At 35.0% G+C, this 18,269-nt stretch overlaps 1 protein-coding gene across 2 annotated transcripts in view; it reads left to right on the top strand.

The window, feature by feature from the left end:
* The window catches only part of GABRG2 (gamma-aminobutyric acid type A receptor subunit gamma2), a 73,996-nt gene that overhangs the window by 16,034 nt on the left and 39,693 nt on the right, over window positions 1-18,269 (top strand). For both annotated transcript variants that reach the window (XM_090288541.1, XM_090288542.1), the window contains exons 2-6: window positions 5,662-5,813; window positions 7,028-7,095; window positions 9,505-9,725; window positions 12,762-12,844; window positions 15,613-15,750. In XM_090288541.1, the coding sequence (XP_090144667.1) occupies window positions 5,662-5,813; window positions 7,028-7,095; window positions 9,505-9,725; window positions 12,762-12,844; window positions 15,613-15,750 (662 nt within the window). The remainder of the gene's footprint in view (window positions 1-5,661; window positions 5,814-7,027; window positions 7,096-9,504; window positions 9,726-12,761; window positions 12,845-15,612; window positions 15,751-18,269) is intronic.

Here is an 18,269-nt window from a genome sequence, read left to right on the forward strand (position 1 = left end):
TCCTCAGCATGGGGAAATCAAATCATTGCTATCTGCAATGGCAGGCTTATGAAATTTGAACGTTATTAACTTCCTGCTGAAGGTGCCATACTTTTATTGAGCTCAGGCATAAACTAATTTATTGTCCTAAGGGAAAAATTAGTTTGAGGAACCATTTATTTTCGTTGATCCTACTTTTTGATAAATGTACAGTGGCAGAGTCTCTGGCCCCAATTCCTGTTTCAAAGGCTTGTGGCATAATAGTTTAACATTTTGGTTTGACAACCTAAAGTGACTTTTGGTGAGTAGCATTGTTTTCCTTCAAATCCATTTGTGTTTGGAATCATAAAGACAGACTACATATATTATTCTGGCACAAGTAAGTAAAAAAGGGATACTTATAGGAATATCAGTGTTTTAAGAATTAAGTGGGAGAATGTATGTGAAGTCCCTGAAGTTATTCTTAGAACACAGTGAATATTGAATGTTAGCGACCGTTGATTTATTTACCTTGGAAAAACTAGTTAGCAAAAAAAAAAAAAAAATATTCTTTCCACAAATCCTAATCAAGCATGCACTCATGGAATTTATAGTCTGGTAATGGAGACAGACAATAACCAGTCAATAAATACGCACTAACAAATGTTAAGGGGCAAATAAGGAACTGAATAGAACATGGAAAGACATGGTACGGGACAATGGTACATAAACAGTAAGGGGTGACTTCCATGAGAAGGTGATGTTTATCTTGAACACTGAAAGGCGAGAAGGAGTAAGCCGTGCCGGGTGTTGTTTTGGAAGCTGGAGAGAAGGGAGGATTGTCAGCAGAAAGAACAATATATGCCAAGGTACCGGAATTGGCCGGGCTTCTGACACTCAACCAACTCTCAGGTAACGCCCTGATGTAAGGAACAGCACATTCCTTTGTTACTCATGCGTTAGGATTGTGAGATTTCCCCACCGGATTTTATAGCCTGAATGAGAATTTAGGGTAGCAGGGGATCCCTGTGAGTGCATAAAAGGAAGGAATAGGTTTTATGTTATATAGTGGAGACACACAATACAGTAAAATTGGCAGCGCAGAAAGTCCAATGCACAGGAATTTTTAGTAGGAAAGTTTCAAAAGGTTTTATTTTGCTGACCTGGGAGATTTATTTTGACATCTAAAACATTCGCATTTGATTCATGGCACCTGATTAAAAAAAGCCAAAACTTGTACCAATAAAAAAGTATTAATAAAATTAATGGCTCAAAGGAATCAAATATTAATTATTTAAAAATATTTCAAGTATAAAAATAAGTGAGTTTTCCAGATCCATCCATATTGAGCAAAAAGGAAAAGGGACTCATGGACATGGACCACAGTGTGGTGATTGCTGGGGGGGCGGGGGGGTGAGGCTGATATAAAGGGACTAAAGGGTAATAAAAAATAGAGTAAAATTTAAAACATAAATGAACTTTTGTTTATTCAACTATTTACCTACCTATGCCAGAGACTATATATATTCTGCCTTTATGAAGCCAAGCAATGGATTTAACAATATCTGAATAAAATGATTTTATACCTCTTCCAAATGTTTGCTGTTGTACAACCTGGGCTTTATTGCCTCTATGGGAATCTGAAATACCTGGATTAAAATTTAAAGTTCCATAAACTGCATGATTAATCTTCACAGTGGCAAATATCCAGAATATATACCAAAATTCAAATATTTGGAATCTTCTATATTAATGAGACCATCTTTCATTAAACTATGTCTGTCTCATATTCGTTTTGTTTTTCTAAGCAACTTATGAGAATTTCTCATAAATAGTATTATTTTTTGTTTCTGATTGTAAACATGAGTTCATTCCATGCTTGTATTCACCCATAAATTTAAATCATGAATAGAACTGTAAAGATGAAAATTAAAATTAATAACCCAACTTACAACATAGCGACTCAGAGTCAGATCTAAACTAGGAATCTAGAAATTTGTATTTTTATTTTACTTTTGTTTATATTTTGGCCTGTTTCATTGTTGTTCTTAGACAGTTGTCCCAATTTTTTCCTATTGCTCTCCCTATCCCCCCCCCCCCAACACACAGTCAATCCCCACCCTGCTGTCCCTGTCCATAGGTCATTTATTCATGTTCCTTGACTAGATACTTCCCCTTCTTTCCCCGCTTACCCCTCTTCCTCCTCCCCTCTAGTCGCTGTCAGTCTGTTTTTTCTTTCCAGGAATCTGTATTTTTAAAAGAGTTCACCTCAGCACACACACACATAAACATACCTCAGAGTAGGAACCACTGATTTAAATATACCTTTAAAAAAAAAACAAAAAACAAAACCACTAAACAGTCTATGGCTAAGATTCTCAAATATTAATATATATATGAATCCCTTGAAATTTTATTAAAATAAAGATTGTGATTTAGGAGCCCGTGCGGGACCCAGGGTACTGCATTTTGCATTTTTAGCAATTTCCCAGAGATGCTCATTTTGCTGTGCAAAGCTCTGGGTCACATGGCTTTCTACCAATTTTTTTGAAAGCTTTCAAAAATGAAAGCTTCAGAACATTTTCTGGCACTGTCTTCCAGAAATTAAAACTCAAACTGTAAAAAAAAAGTTCCATTATGATAAGTTAATTTAAGAGTAATATCAATTTTAGATCTTTCCTCTTATAAGATTATCTTTTAAACTTAAGGACCCAAGAAGGAGTAATCACTTCTAAAGGCTTTTTACTTAAATAGGTGCCTTTAGCTAGAAGTTTAAATTTGCACTTGCTCTTAGCCTGTTCAACTGTTAAGTCAATTTTCTTGATTCTGTATCAATTTACTTCTATCCTGGCATTCACATGGAGTTCACAATTCTATAGAACCATCAGACTTATTTACCCCTAGACTGTTCGCCTATAAATGTAGACATTCTTGACTCCAAAGAATTACAGAGAAAAGAACAGCCAACATTGAATGAGAGAGGTTCCTTTTTCTTTTTTTAAGACAATTCTGGGAACAATCCCAGATTATGCATCAGCCCTATTAATTTAGACCTCAGCTGGGAAAGCTCTAGAGAATACAAACTTCATTTATGTATAATGTAGGGGCTTATTATTTTTCTTCCTGGAAAACATCTGTTTTTAGTCCTTCTTAGCCCATATTAGATAAAAGCCTGGGCGTAGCATCTGTGGAATCAGGTTTAGTTACATGGTTGGAGCTGTTGTTACACACCTAGCAGTGGTCTGTTTATAATAATAATTATAACAAATCTATTTTCAAAACTATGTGTCAAGCACTATGTTAGCATTTAGTATTATCTTAACCTTACACAAAAGTGTGATATGAATACTAGTATTAACTTTATTTTAAAATGAGAATATTGATGTTGAGCCAGGTTAAAGAATTTACCCAAGGTCATAAAAATAATGACAAAGGCAAGACAAGAATCCAGCAAACAGCTGGTAATTTCTAACTTCCAATATACCCTTAATTTCTCTACTCTGTTTAATCTCCCTCTGGCTAAGTAGGCACCTTGAAGTATGAAAAAAAGTCATCACGGATGCTTTTAAGTGAAATCAATTTGATTATTGTTCTGGCATCTAATAGGTAATGATATTAACAGAGTGGTTGGTGCAATTCTGGCAAGTAGCATTCCTCCTAAGCAAGTATTTCTCATTTCATTTAAAGTAGGTTTTTCTCCTTGTTCACCACATAATAATAGCAGTGTCAGTAATACAGTTCCGTGAGGCTTGGATCATTTATTTCTTAGTATGAGGAAGTGCTTTAAACAAGCAAACCAAACAACTTAATATATATCACCTTCCCTTGAAGAAACTTTAATAGGGTGCATTTGTCTGCTAGAGAGAGACAGAGAGAAGCGAGAGGGAGACAGAGGACGCAAGGGGGAGAAAGAGAGATACATTTTTTTTTAAATGACCTTTTGTATGACCAAATTAAACAGTACTAGATTTCCATTACAATGGCATCTAATGGGCCAAACACTTTTTTCCCCTCAATAATTTATTGGAAGGATTTTAAAAAGTCTTAGATTTTCTTCTTAAACTAGTAAGATTTGGGTCATAGGATTAGAGTTCCATTAGGCAGAGTTCACAGTGCTCTAAAGACACGATGAAATGAGGGTCAAGAGGGATTATCCTAGCAGAGAGCTGGTCTCTGCTGATTGAAGCTTGTCCAGCCCTGCATACCCTCCGTAGCCATGCTATGAAATTCACATTTTGGTTAAAGCTCCCATGCCACTAAAGCGCAGGATGTAAAACACTGCCTGTGTTAGGCGTTATGCAGATGTGTGGCTCAGTCTACGTGGGTCCATTCTATAAAGGAATATATTAGACATGATCTGCTTACAAAGTTGATTCTCTTAACACTTCATCTCCCTCACTCATTCCAAGCCATAATTAATCATCTATCTATTCATCTGTCTCCAAGCTGCATGTATGAAGCACAGCCATACATATGACCGAGTTTAATTGAAGAAAGGTGATAAATATGGTTTGAGAAATACATATATTTTAAAATGAGTATAATATATATATTCATTTAGGGTAATGTGGCAGTGATTTGATTTCTGACAATATCCAGTCTATACCATATATTTAGGAAAATAAAGTGAAGATGAGATGGGAAATTTTACATTTATATTTGTTTTTCACCACAAACTACAGAAGTAACCAATATTCACTGAGTACCGATAAAAATGAAAATGGCAGCTGTTGCAAGGTTTGCCTTACCTCTAGATTTGGAAAATACAGTTGTCTTGTTGGGGGCAGTGCGTAAGGGGGAATGGAACTTGGGGCAGGGAAAAGACAAGCTAATGAAACTCTAATATCTTTCCAAAGTCAGCCTTAGCTTCTGGCCCAATCATGGGGATTTTCTGACATGTTTGAGCATAGAAAACCAAATCACAGGATGTTATGTGACTTTCTGATCACTCAAAATATGTAATTTCATTTCTATGATTGCAGTACATTAAGTAACAGTATGATTTTCCAGTTTAGGAACATACGCTATAGTAAAGAGCGGTTTAGTCTGCAACTACATTTTTCTTCATAGTACCAGCTTCTTAACAATCAAAGAGAAATGAACCGCCCTTGCCTTCAGTGCAAGTGAGGGGAAAAGTACATAGACGCACACCCTGGGGGAAGAAAAGACAGCAAGACTGAGCTCTCCTTAGTAGTTCAATCGAGGAGGGAGAGGCTCGTCTGGCGGTTTGTGGGAGTGAATCTAATTATCAGTCTCTTACTTTCATTAATAGGTGGGAGCAAGTTGAATTCTCAAAGGAAAAAGAAGTAGACGCCACGCCTGAATTCTTAGACTACATTATGATCATTTAAGCATCTTTTTCACAAATAGTTTTATCAATAGTTCTTCATGAGGCTGTCCAGGTGGGCAAAAGGAACATGAACTATGGAAAGGGCAAAAATAACTGGTAAGAAATGATCTACTTACAGACAGGAGGGCAGAGCATTCTGAAAAACTGGAGGGTACACTTTTAAAAATTGTAATCTAGATCTGTGCAGTTTAATTATCCAGACTAACCCTCAGGTGGAAATTTTCACTGCAATTCATTTTAATTTTTATTCCTGTAACCTGGTTTCATTTCTCCTTTTCCACCAGGGGTCTGGGGATTAAAGCTAACATGGATATAGTGTCTAGGTTTCTTAACCAATCTTTTTGTGTTCTTAGCCTCACTAGCCAAAAATCTGATGATGACTATGAAGATTATGCTTCTAACAAAACATGGGTCTTGACACCAAAAGTTCCTGAGGGTGATGTCACTGTCATCTTAAACAACCTCCTAGAAGGGTACGACAACAAACTTCGGCCTGATATAGGAGGTATGTGGAAGTCTTTTGTAGTGCGGTGTAGATAGAAATTCATAAATGTGCCTCCCACGTTAGAAAAATCGGCATATTTCAATAACCAGAGCCATTTAAATGATCCTTTCACTAAATATTATAAAGATAGATAAAAAGTATATCAATAGCATTCCAGTTTGAGGGTAGGAGGGTTATTGGTAAGTTCAAGTGAAGAAAGATGATTTACAAGTAGGACTTGAGAGCTAGAAACTCCTTTTTTCCAAGATACCCCAGACAAAGGCTGTAGAAGAGAAGTGACACTTTCTTTATGAGGTGATATCAAAAACAGACAAGCAAATAATGATAAAGGATTTATACTCATTACCCACTGCTATGTAACAAACAACCACAAATTCTCAGTGGCAAGTCCAATAGTCAAGCCCAAAGTTCAGAAGAGAGAAGTAGCCTCACTGAGGTGACAGCAAGGTCGTAGATACATGGACTAGTGAAGAAGTCAATCTGTCACAGGGAATTAGGGCATGACACTTTCTAGGAAAGTGGATAAAGATGAAACAAATGTTGAACTGAAGCCCAGCATGATGTTATGAATCTTTGTTCATTAAATGTGAAATGAAAATGGAGCACATGTATTTGGTCATGGATGTAACACTATATTATTCTTAACATCAATCCTTTGTGACAAATAGGTGTGTATTGGGTTACCATACGGTATCCTCATATTATCTGATGATTCACAGAATCCATAAAGTCACTGAGGAAGATTGATTTAGTGTTGGCTAGAGCCATATGTGGATAAACTGGTCATAAAAGGAATCAGCAGGTGCAATTATTCCAAAACAATTCACAATACTTCATGTTTCTTATGCATATTTTTCTAGGTCACAAATATTTTTTTTTCTATATGGGGCAAGTCAGGTTGCAATGCCAAATAGATTTCAGAGCTAAAGGAAGAATGGTAAAATTCAGGATATCTGAGAAAAATCTCAGGAGTTTTTCTTATCTGTTCATCTTTAGAGTCTTGAAAAGATGTTTAGTTACAGCATTTACATGCCAAATGAAGATACTTATTTGAAAACAAAGAGCTAATTAAAAGAAGCAAATAAGTCACTGGCACCAAATTAGTTGTAAAAAAATCATTTCTAAAATGGAAAAATAAATGTATTTCTAGAAAAGCACAGATTAAAACATTATGCTTCTCTCTCTATATATATATCTCTGTGTTATCTTTACAGTGAAACCAACATTAATTCACACAGACATGTATGTGAATAGCATTGGTCCAGTGAACGCCATCAATATGGTAAGATTCTAATAATCTGTCTGTTATTAACATGTGGTATGATAAAAATAGCAAAAAGTACACCAATAAAAATTTTCAGAAGGGAGAATCTTTTGGATCCTTTATTTTTCTCTTGCAATATGAAAATAATTTTAAATGATTTTCATGAGAATTAAATGTAATCATATGTATAAAATTAGTTTGTGTAAAAATGCTATACTCAAAATTCAACAATAATTGCTTACTTGGTAAGTATTGCTTCCTATAAAACAAAATATAGCGTTCCACTATGTTTTAGAATATTAATGGTTTAGAGAAGGCATAGTTTGCTTCAAATCAGAATTGTTTCTCAGAGGAAATAATTGATTAGATGTAACAATAAATGTAACTTTTTATTATATAATACTTTCTGTCCAAATCTGAAATAACAAACTAGGTTGGAGCCTATAATAGAATAGAGTAGAACATTAACATAACATAACATATCATAACATAACATAACACAACATAACATAACATAACATAACATTAGTCTCAACATAATTAAAATTTGAAATAGTATTTACCAAGCTAGCGCTCTGTTGAATCAGAGACATGAGGAACTTCAACTGCTCTCAGCTGGGGTGAATAAAAAGTATACCACAACCTGCAGAGTTCATGAAAATAAGTTTTGCTTGTTTAACCATTAAACAAATGCCAACATGTTTCTTTACAATGAAAATTCTCAGAATATTTAGCATTCAGATACAAATTGTAAATATCTAAGAAGAAGGAAAAGAAGAAGAAGAAGAAGAAGAAGAAGGAAAAGACGAAGAAGAAGAAAGAGGAGGTGGAGAAGGAGAAAGAGAAGAAGAAGATGAAGGAGAAGAAGGGGAAGGAGGAAGAAGAAGAGGAGGAGGAGGAGAAACTATATACGTATTTAAGCAGAGAACTTCTAATTTCCGGAATACTAGTTCCCAGAACTACTGTCCCAGGATCATAGTCTATGAATCACTGGTTTAGATCATCTGAAAGCTTTTATTGTTATTTCTCCTTATTTATTTGTGTTTTGCCGAAATGTACATCAGAAAGTATTATTCTATTTACTGGCACATCCCTAGTTAGTTGACAAAGAATTTCACAAGATAGGCTCTCTTCTCGTTAGTTGGGACTGCAGATGTGGAATTAATGGGAAACCTAGTCAATTGCAATGAGATATGGCAGCAGGAAGTGCAAGGTTATAACACAGAACAGTCTGAATGAGATTCTAGTCTAATCCTGACAGACTGCATACTCTTGGGCAAATAAACAGTCTTCCTGTCTGTCTGTGTTCTTCATCACAAACTGGTGGGGGCTGGGGGCGGTTAAGGGGTTTGGGTCCCATCCCTCAGCTCTCATCTTCTAAGAACATCGAAGTTTTATTTTTTAAATTTTCTCATTGATAGCCATGATTAAAGTCAAATTATAAACAACACTAAATAATACTTAAGCATGACAGTCAAACTGGAAATCAAGCGTTCTGATGCCAGGCCTAATGGTCTGAATTCACACCATACTTCTCTTTGATTCAAATCAATCCTTTGCCACTTTAGTGGTAGATCCTTGAGGGTATTCATTACAGAGTAATTTATCATCACAGCACTTTGGCAATTTGAGAATATGCTTTGGGATAGAAATTAGTACAGTATTAAAATTTATTTTTAATTGGTTCACTTCCTCTTGTTTGGAGGAAAAGACAACTACAATAGTTTTTAAAAAGAAAAGGTTATCTTGCGCATTGTACTGGTGTTTGCTCTCTGCCCAATACAATGCAACGCACTTGGTGTGTATCCTCCTTTTACTATCCTCACACGACCTAACAAGACGGGTTCTTCAGTGTTCCCATCTTATTATGAGGTGACTGAGGCACCACAGCTCCAGTTTAGGGCTGTTTAATTATTCTGGACTTTCAGTCTACAGCAGCGGTCCTCAGCCCAGGTGACTGCTCTCCTTGAGACATTTAGCAAAGTCTAGAGGAATTTTGGAGTTGTCACCACTTGGGGATGAGGTTGGTGTTGGTGCCACTGACAGCTCGTGAGTAGACATTAGGAATGCTAAAAGCATCTTACAATACACAAGAGACCCCCTCCAACAAAAAATTTGCTAGTCCAAATGCAAACAATTATATCAGGGCTCTGATCTTTTTCAGAACTCATTTAGACCAGTCTTTTTTTGTTTTTTGTTTTGTTTTGTTTTGTTTTTTCATAAAAATATCAACTCATCTGTAAGAGATGAGCGAGTCTCCTTAGCGAAGTCTTTTTGCTTTCGTTTGGACTATTTAAAGCCACAGTCACTCCTAATGGCAATGAGGACAAAAATGACAAATACCAAAAAAAAAAAAAAAAAAAATTGCTCTACAATATAACCCTACTGTATTACAAATGTTGTGTTTCATCTTTTTCTTTGTAACAGGAATACACAATTGATATATTTTTTGCCCAAACATGGTATGACAGACGTTTGAAATTTAACAGCACCATTAAAGTCCTCCGCTTGAATAGCAACATGGTGGGGAAAATCTGGATTCCAGACACTTTCTTCAGGAATTCAAAAAAGGCTGATGCGCATTGGATAACCACTCCCAATAGGATGCTGCGAATTTGGAATGATGGTCGAGTGCTCTACACCTTAAGGTATTCTTTTGAAAGGAGAAATGAGTAATTGCTGGGAATTAAACAAAGATCAACCACACTCCCTTAAGACCAAAAAAAAAGAAAGAAAATTTCAAGCCGACATCAGGGTTAGCACGTTTGTTCAAAATAGTATGTGAAACTACAAAACTAGTTTTTCTTTCTGCTGTCGGTGAGCTTTTTCAAAGGACCAGGAATAAATGCAACTTATTTTCTATGATGTGAGAATTCTTTTCTCACAAGTGCGTGAAATTTCCCTTTCCTCTGTAAGATCACCTGATCTTGCATCAATCTTGGCTTTGTGTGTGTGCCCTACTACTTTAAAACATGGAAACTAAAACATAGTTGGTCATCTTTGGGACCACCAGTTGCTATGCTTGGAAATGTCTCCGTTTCCAAGGAAACTGTTGCCAAAGGAGACTTTTTTTGATGTGGAAGTCTATGGTATGTCTTTCTCCCAGCGCCCACTCCCCAATACACTGATAGGCTGTTTGAATTAATTTATTGGCTCTTTTGGAAAAACATCTTTTGGGAAAACTTGGAGCTATTTTTTTATTTTCTGAACTTACATATAAAATAACATTTGGGAGGTTTTCTACTTATTTTATGCTATTATCTTAGTACTTTATGTTTAGATGCATTTAAGATATTTTTATGCTGAAGTTTTTCATTGGTGAGCATATAGTATTGAACGACATAATAGACAAGTACATATACTTGAGATTCAGACAAACCTGGCTTTAGTCCTTAGCTCTATATCAAACTATCTATATGTATTGGGCAACTCTCCAGAATATCTATGTACAGGGCTCAGGAGCAGCTATTTGATAGCACAGGTCTTAGTGCTAAAAGATATATCTTCAAACTTTATTTGTATAATAAGTGTTATGTTTTTACTTGGTTATATTTTTATTTAGAGAAATTGGATGGGAATTGATGGGGATTATTGGGAAAGAAGACACAACCACCCCACAACATACTACTCACCCAACTGAGCTAACTCTTCCTTTTCATTTCTTTAATATCTATAAAATAGAGACAACTCTTGTCTTACAGAGTTACAAGGGCTAAACAGAGTGATATATAAAGTGCTTAGACCCTGATATATAGCAAGCATAGCAGATACTAAATGTATTCACATGTATTTTTAGTAAAAGGTATAAATACGATTTTTCTAGGTCTTAGTATCCTGGAACTTTTATCTTTAAAATGATTCATGTTAAATGCCCTGTGACATATACTTTATACCTTATATAATATTCAACATACAAAATAAAATACTTTAAAATGGTTTCAAACCTTTATATCAGTTAAACAGTTATATCAGTTACTAGGAAAAATGGCTATAATTTTAGAAGAAAGTCCTTGCATATATTGTGAACTCATCGTGGTTTTATTAAACTTGAGATAAAGTGATGACTGGAATTAGAATCTAGTAAAAATAAGTTTGTCTGATAAAGCAGAGCTCAGTCTAGCGTTTGAAGTATTGTCAGTCCCACTATCTCAAGTCCGTTCACAGTCTCATAACATTAGTCATTTTTTCATTTCCATTGATTTACAAAATAACTATACAAAATTTAATTATGGAAACCAGCTTAAAAATGTCACTCACAAAATTCAATCAAAGTTTGAATGAGTTGCTAATCTATGCTGAGAGATGATTTTATTCTTGTTCTTATCTATGAGTTATGAATGTGTGTATACATAGATATATATGTATTTATCTCTGTTTCTGCAAAGTATATTATTTCAATTTTGATAATTCCAGTTTAATTTAGAAAAATAATATGAAAATCTCTAATTTAATTATAACTTTACTGTTGAATAAAACTAATCTTTTCTTTGGAAGAACATATAATTATTGAGTGACAATGATTAAGATCTCCTGCTTTGGAGACACATAATCTGGGGTTCATATCTCAACTGTGTTACTAGCTTTGTGACTTTGGGCAGGTTCAAGTACGATAAAGCCATAATAACACTTACTAAATGAGAGAACAATTCACCTTTACCCAGTTGCCACATAAACAATTAACATCTCAAAGTTTATTAGTTATGTTTTAAGGTCAGTAATTGCTGTATTATACTATAGAAAAACATAATTTCACCAATTAAAAAGTATGCTAAATTGAAAAATCTTTTAAAATAAACCAATGTTCATAAAATAACACCTCATCATTTCATGATTTATATCACTGTAAAAATAAAGCTAATAAACATACAATTTAAGATATCATCAGTCCATCAACAGTACAATTTTAGAATATGCTCATACTTCTCCAAACGTGATCAAAACATCTGAATACCTTTAAATTTCCTCCCTTCTGGTACCCGAGGCCACTGAGATCCAGAAAATCTGTATGTTTAATAAAGACCCCAGATTTAAACTATTTGAGACTCATTGGAAAACATATTTCTAGTATGCCTAAGTTTATTTAACATTTTCTGCTTGCCACTAGATATTTTCCTACTCTATAACATCCTAGTTAAAGGCTTCACAGTGTTCCATTGTAAGAATGCATAATACTCCATTGTGAAACATAGGTATTTTTAAATTCACATATAGTAATTTAAACTTAACAGCTAATAAGCACTTACAAACAGAAGGTTCTGCTTTAATTAGCAGATAAGATCTTAGAATCATCAGCATTCATTTAGATGCAAACAGTAAATGAGCTTAAGTTCTTATAACAGTTTGTTCTGTTAAGTTAAATATAGTCACTGAGCAATCTCATGTGTGCAATTAACTTGCCAAAAAAGAAAAAAATTGCGTGATCCTAAGTTTTGAAAAAATGTAGTTGAGGTCAATGAGAACCTATTGCTTGGTCTGTGAAGACGAATGGACCACATTAAGTCTTAAATACTTTTCTCCAGGATGTGGTGGATTTCTTCAGTGAGAATCACCTTGTGTTATAAGTAAGAATATGAAATATACTCTCCGGGAATAAAGATGAAAAATAGTCATTAGAAATTGTGCTAATGTACATTTTTGAAACTATGTCTCAAATCTTTCTACTTATGTTTTATGTTTCCATTGAGATTGACAATTGACGCTGAGTGCCAATTACAGTTGCACAATTTTCCAATGGATGAACACTCCTGCCCCTTGGAGTTCTCCAGTTGTAAGTAATACTCATTCTGTATTCTGTATTCCCTCTCACCAGAGTCTAACTGCAGTGTCAATTAACTGGGAGATTCGCAGGGAATGCAAAATTGCATTAAGCAGTGTTGTTGACATTGGAGATTTTGACAGTTCCTTTCATCATACCACCAACTTGTTCCTATTAGAGTAATTCTTGCAAAAAGGGATCTAATTTATTGGGAATTACCAATAAGTTTCATTGTGGTATAAACTTTTAATAAGTTGGCAGTTGTTGCCAGGAGCCCTTTGTTGAGAAGAATTATAAAGCCAGGCCTGAACTGAATAGAAAAGGGTAATGGTGAATTATTCAGTCCCCCCACCCACCCCTTCAGTCCCCCGTCCATGGGCCCAGGAGAAGAGAGTGACAGTACATTTGCTCCTTATTTTCTCCCTTCCCTGTCAGGACTCACAGAGACCCAACAGTGTTGTTTGCATACTCCAATTTTGTATACCTGTTGAAGATTACAAAATTGATAATTACCTCTTCCTCCTAGAGTTCTAATAATACCCAGAACTAGTTACATACCAGTGAGTAAAAGACTGATTTTTGGAGTTGTTTGGATCTAGTTCAAATTCCGACTCTATCTCTACAGACTTGAGCAAATTACTAAATCTCTAGGTAAGTCCACATACCCAGGTGCCCACCAGAGATGATAAGATCCACTCCATCCCAACAGTGTTCTGTTGATATAATGTATGTAAAATGCTTGGTATGCTATCTCAACATGCACGATTCAATAAAAAGCTCTGTTATTTTTATTATTATCATTATCATCAGATAGATTGTAGTAAGAACACCCTTAATGATTCTAACAAAAATTACATTAAGCTTTAGTAAACTTCACAGACATTTCCTGCCTGGATCAAAAACAAGCCTCAGTTTCCCCCCAAATGTTTGCCTCAATACTTGCTCGGCACACGTTAGGTTGCTCTCCTCCTTTTTATTTTTGGTCTGCCAACCATACATATCCAGCAATGAAAACTGATTATGAATTTTAAGGTTTCATTTTCATAAATATAATTTCCCAGCTAGGGTGTGAGGGAGACTCCTAAGAGCCAATGAGATCATAATAACCATATTTTTCAAAAATCAATAATGAGAGAAACAATCATTTGTTTATCATTACGTCAATTCCAGAGGAAACTAGAAGAAAAATGTGTTATATAAAGGGTGCGGCAAAAGTAGGTTTACAGTTGTTAATATGGAAAAATAATACAATAATTAATAAATAATAATACAAGAATCATCTCTGTTTCATGTACTCACAACCATAAACCTACTTCTACCCCATCAGCATTTAGAAAAGTCCATTATATAACTTATTTCATATGTTTTACTTCATTCAAGAATGGAAGATATTTAAGTGCAAGCTTCCCCAAGCTTTAGGAGATTTAGACTTACTTTCTTTTAATTTTCCAACTGGAATTACCCCTCTTCTGAGTCAGCTAAAGCTTAAGAACTGGTGATTTTTGTGCCGTCAGGTCACCAGCTGACAACTGTCTTCTGAGTCCAAACACAACTTAATATTACTTATTGCTATCGAAAAATTGAAGCACAGTTACATTCTCTATAGGACGTTTCCTAATATTATCATTCTTTTTCTCAGTTTTCAATGCATCCTGCCTTCCCCACCTCTGCTTCATAGAAAACAGGGGATCCTGCTTCCTCTTTTCCCTTCTTCCTAATTTATAAATACTTAACAGCCAAAGAGTAGGACCAAAAAAAAAAAAAAAAAAAAAAAGACAATGAGGAAAAGGAAGAAACATAAGGGATTTTTTATTCTAAGTAGTGAAGCAGCCTCCACAATCAAGACACTTTTTCATTACAGTATTAGTAGACAAAAGTTGAGCTGATTTCTAGTTTCTTAAAATCTCTTTCCCTACTTATCTTTTACTTTAAAGAATTTATTGTACAGTTTACTTAATAGTAATGTTTATCCATTAAATATACACTGACCATTAGGCCATTAATTTCACGAAATAAGTATTATCATCATCCACATAAGGAATCAAATAATTTGGAAACAAATTAAAAAACCTGTCTAGAGTATAGATTGGGCTAGGAAATGGTACTGATCGCCACTGCATTATCAGTATACTCCCCTTCTCATGAAGGCTTTCTGTTCTCATGGCTGAACAAGAATGACCCTTTGGAATCTACATAGTTCTCATTGGTACTTGCCCTTGACCTTTCTACTTACTGCTTTCATTGTAGACTTGGTTTATATCAGAATAAAGTCCCAACAGACTGAGAGGCAGAAAATAATGTAAATAGCTGAGGTTATTTTCCCAACCGCCTTCCACTCCAAGTGCATGCTCTGGAAAAGAATTTGAGTCTGCTCCTCTCTCAGTATTTTCTGTGTCGGCATGACCCTCCAAATCCCCATGAAAATACCTATCTTATATATGTACTATTTATTGTGAATACTGACCACTTTTTATATCTTACCCTAGACAATGTAAAGTGTGCATATAGTATATGTTAAACCATGTATAGTACACCTTCTATGAAATTTAAATGGCTTTCAAGGGTGGTTTTGACCTCAGGATTTTAAAATCTAACTTCCTGTTAGGATACGATGTCATTGTACTTATTTTCTCCAGGGCGAGGTTCTGTAGTCCAGGATCCTCACTAAGTCATAACATCAACTCTGTCAGTACCTTTCTCAGAGTCTTGTGACTGGAAGTGGTTGCTACATATGTTCATGTATCATCATTTGAAACGTTGGCTTTCCCATCTCGTGGCAGATGGCTATCCCCGGGAAGAAATTGTCTATCAATGGAAGCGCAGTTCTGTTGAAGTAGGTGACACAAGATCTTGGAGGCTTTATCAATTTTCATTTGTTGGCCTGAGAAACACCACTGAAGTAGTGAAGACGACTTCCGGTAAGATCCACGTAAGCAGAGTGCTGAGTGACCCTTTAAGAGCTAAAATCGTGGTGTATGTAATTCAGAAGGTTTTCCAATACCTGTCTTCAAGTGATATTCGGACAATTAAAGTGTTTTAATTTGCTAGAGAAAATTATAATGGGTATTCTAGTATAATAGATAAATATAAATGGATTCTATGAATTCAAAGCAAATTGCATTCAAATTGGATTACTAAATTATTTGCTTGATTTATTTAAGCAAAAATATGTAGCAAGTACTTAAAAAGGAGAAAATATTTATTAGGCATAAGTGTAATGTTTCTTTAAGAAATATGTTTTATATTATATTGAATTAGAAACATTCAAAGTAATAAAAAAATTAACTTTCCACAAATGTAAAAATAACCATAATTAATATGGGCAAATTCTCCATTCAGTAATTTAATATATTTAACTGACTCCATCACTGGATAAGCAACTAGATTTTGATATCAAACAGGCCTGGGTTCAAATCCCAACTTTATCAATTACCAGCTGTTGATATTGACAAAATTACTTAATTTCTCAGGGCATCAGCTTTTACAGATAACCAATATGGACAAAATGATCCACATCATAGACATACTGTGTGTAGGAGAAAAAAGTAAAATGTTTAGAATGCTATCTGACACTTAGTGAGCATTCAATAAACAGTAGCTCTTACCACTATTAATTATAATTATCAAGTGTGCATGACACTTAATGGGGTCAGGACTTCAGATTTTTTAAGAGAAGCTAAAAATCTATATTTCTGTATTAATAAATCATGATTTTAATGGTATTAGTTGAATTGATGTAAAAAATCCACGTGGGACAAGTTAAACATATTTGCAGACTAGATGTGTCTCCTGGTGGCAAGTATGAACCTTCTGCAATGCTGAGCATAGACTGCACACAGATTACTTCAGCTCTTCCTTTTAAAATTAATATGACAATTTAAATATGCCCCAGTTTAAAATGTGAGTCTTGTGTTCTCCGCTTACCATCTGTTAAGACATGTTTTTCCATTAGCTGAGCTGTTTTCTGTTGAGTTACTCACACATACCTGACTTTTTTCCCCCTGGAATTTGTAAGGCACAGTTTTGCATTGACTAATTTGGAACAAGGCCTTGGTTTCCTTTCAGAGAGAAACAAATTTAGGATTTATACAAAGATGGAAATTTAAGATTCCACCTTCATGAAAACCATTCTCTAATTCAAAGAGCTACCTGGCCCTAATATTGTTTTTGGCATTTGCAGCTTTCTCCTAAAGACTTTTATTTTGAAAACAGAACCTGAAAGAAGGTCAAAGAAATGCTCGAGTATATATTTTTTTTTTTTTGAAAAGTTGCCTTCTGCTCCCTTATTCACTGGAAATCCTGAACATCAAGTACTAGAATAGTGTTTCATTCGGTGCCAAAGAAAAAGATTCAGGATTGCCTTAGCAGTAAAGTCTTCCATCTGTGAAAGAAAGGACATGTGTAAAAATAATCTCCAAGTCTGCATGCTTCCAGAATGAGAAATTGAGCATCAAGTTCTGTTATATATTTATATTTCTATAATTATTTCAGCACCCTAAAACAGAACCCACAAATTCATGACTAATCAGCCTTTTGTTCAGTTATTTGAGCCCAGAGTAGCATTAAAATCAAAAGGTGATGAGGGAAGCGCTGGCTTCGTATCTCAGGGCCTACATCATCCCTTTCCCATTGTCTCATATAGAGAATGTTCTAGAGTAGTTACTATTAACAGATGCTTCCAGAAGAAAATGACCCACTCACTTAAAGCTTGGCAAGAAAAATCACCAAGGTGTCACAAAGCTATTAATCTTCCTAGAGAAATCACAGCAAAACTGCAGTGATGTAAGATTTGATATTGAGTAGCATCATCTAGTTGATTACATCAGCTCCTTATCAATTTAATCTGGTAGTTAGCCATGTTACCTCCCTGCTCTCCTGCCGGTTTTTGTTTTGCGTGCAGTACTTACTATTTCAGTTGCCTCTGTGAAGAAGAGGACTGAACTGAAACTTAACACCAATGCCAAGAGACAGCCCGATTCCTGTGAGAGTTGATTTTGTAATGACTGGAAGTTTCGGCACGATCTTTTGTTTGATTTCTGATGTCATTCCTGTCTTCAAGCATAGCTCCATAATTAGTTAATATCTACAAAGAAGTTATGGTAACAATTTCCTTGGGAAATTGTAAGAACATCAGAATTCCAGTCCTTTTAATTTTAGCCATTACATTCATGTGGCTTTCTCCTAGACTTAATAGTAAATATATTCCTTTAAGAAGTCTCTGTGGAAACTTGGTGAGAATATTTGCTTAAAATGTTACCTGGCTGACCATCGGGGATTTCTAACCTTCAGTCCTGCAAGGCTACCTTTCATGACTTTGTTATATCCAAGTGACTCGACTCCTGCTTCCTTAGTATTCTTTTCTTTAAATTGATTCATTGTTATTATTTAAACAGTTTTTTTAAAGGAAAGTTCATATTAGGACAGTAATTATAAACCA

Source organism: Furipterus horrens, unplaced genomic scaffold, assembly GCF_987537825.1.
Source record: "Furipterus horrens unplaced genomic scaffold, mFurHor1.1.pri manual_scaffold_10, whole genome shotgun sequence".
Classification (NCBI taxonomy): domain Eukaryota; kingdom Metazoa; phylum Chordata; class Mammalia; order Chiroptera; family Furipteridae; genus Furipterus; species Furipterus horrens.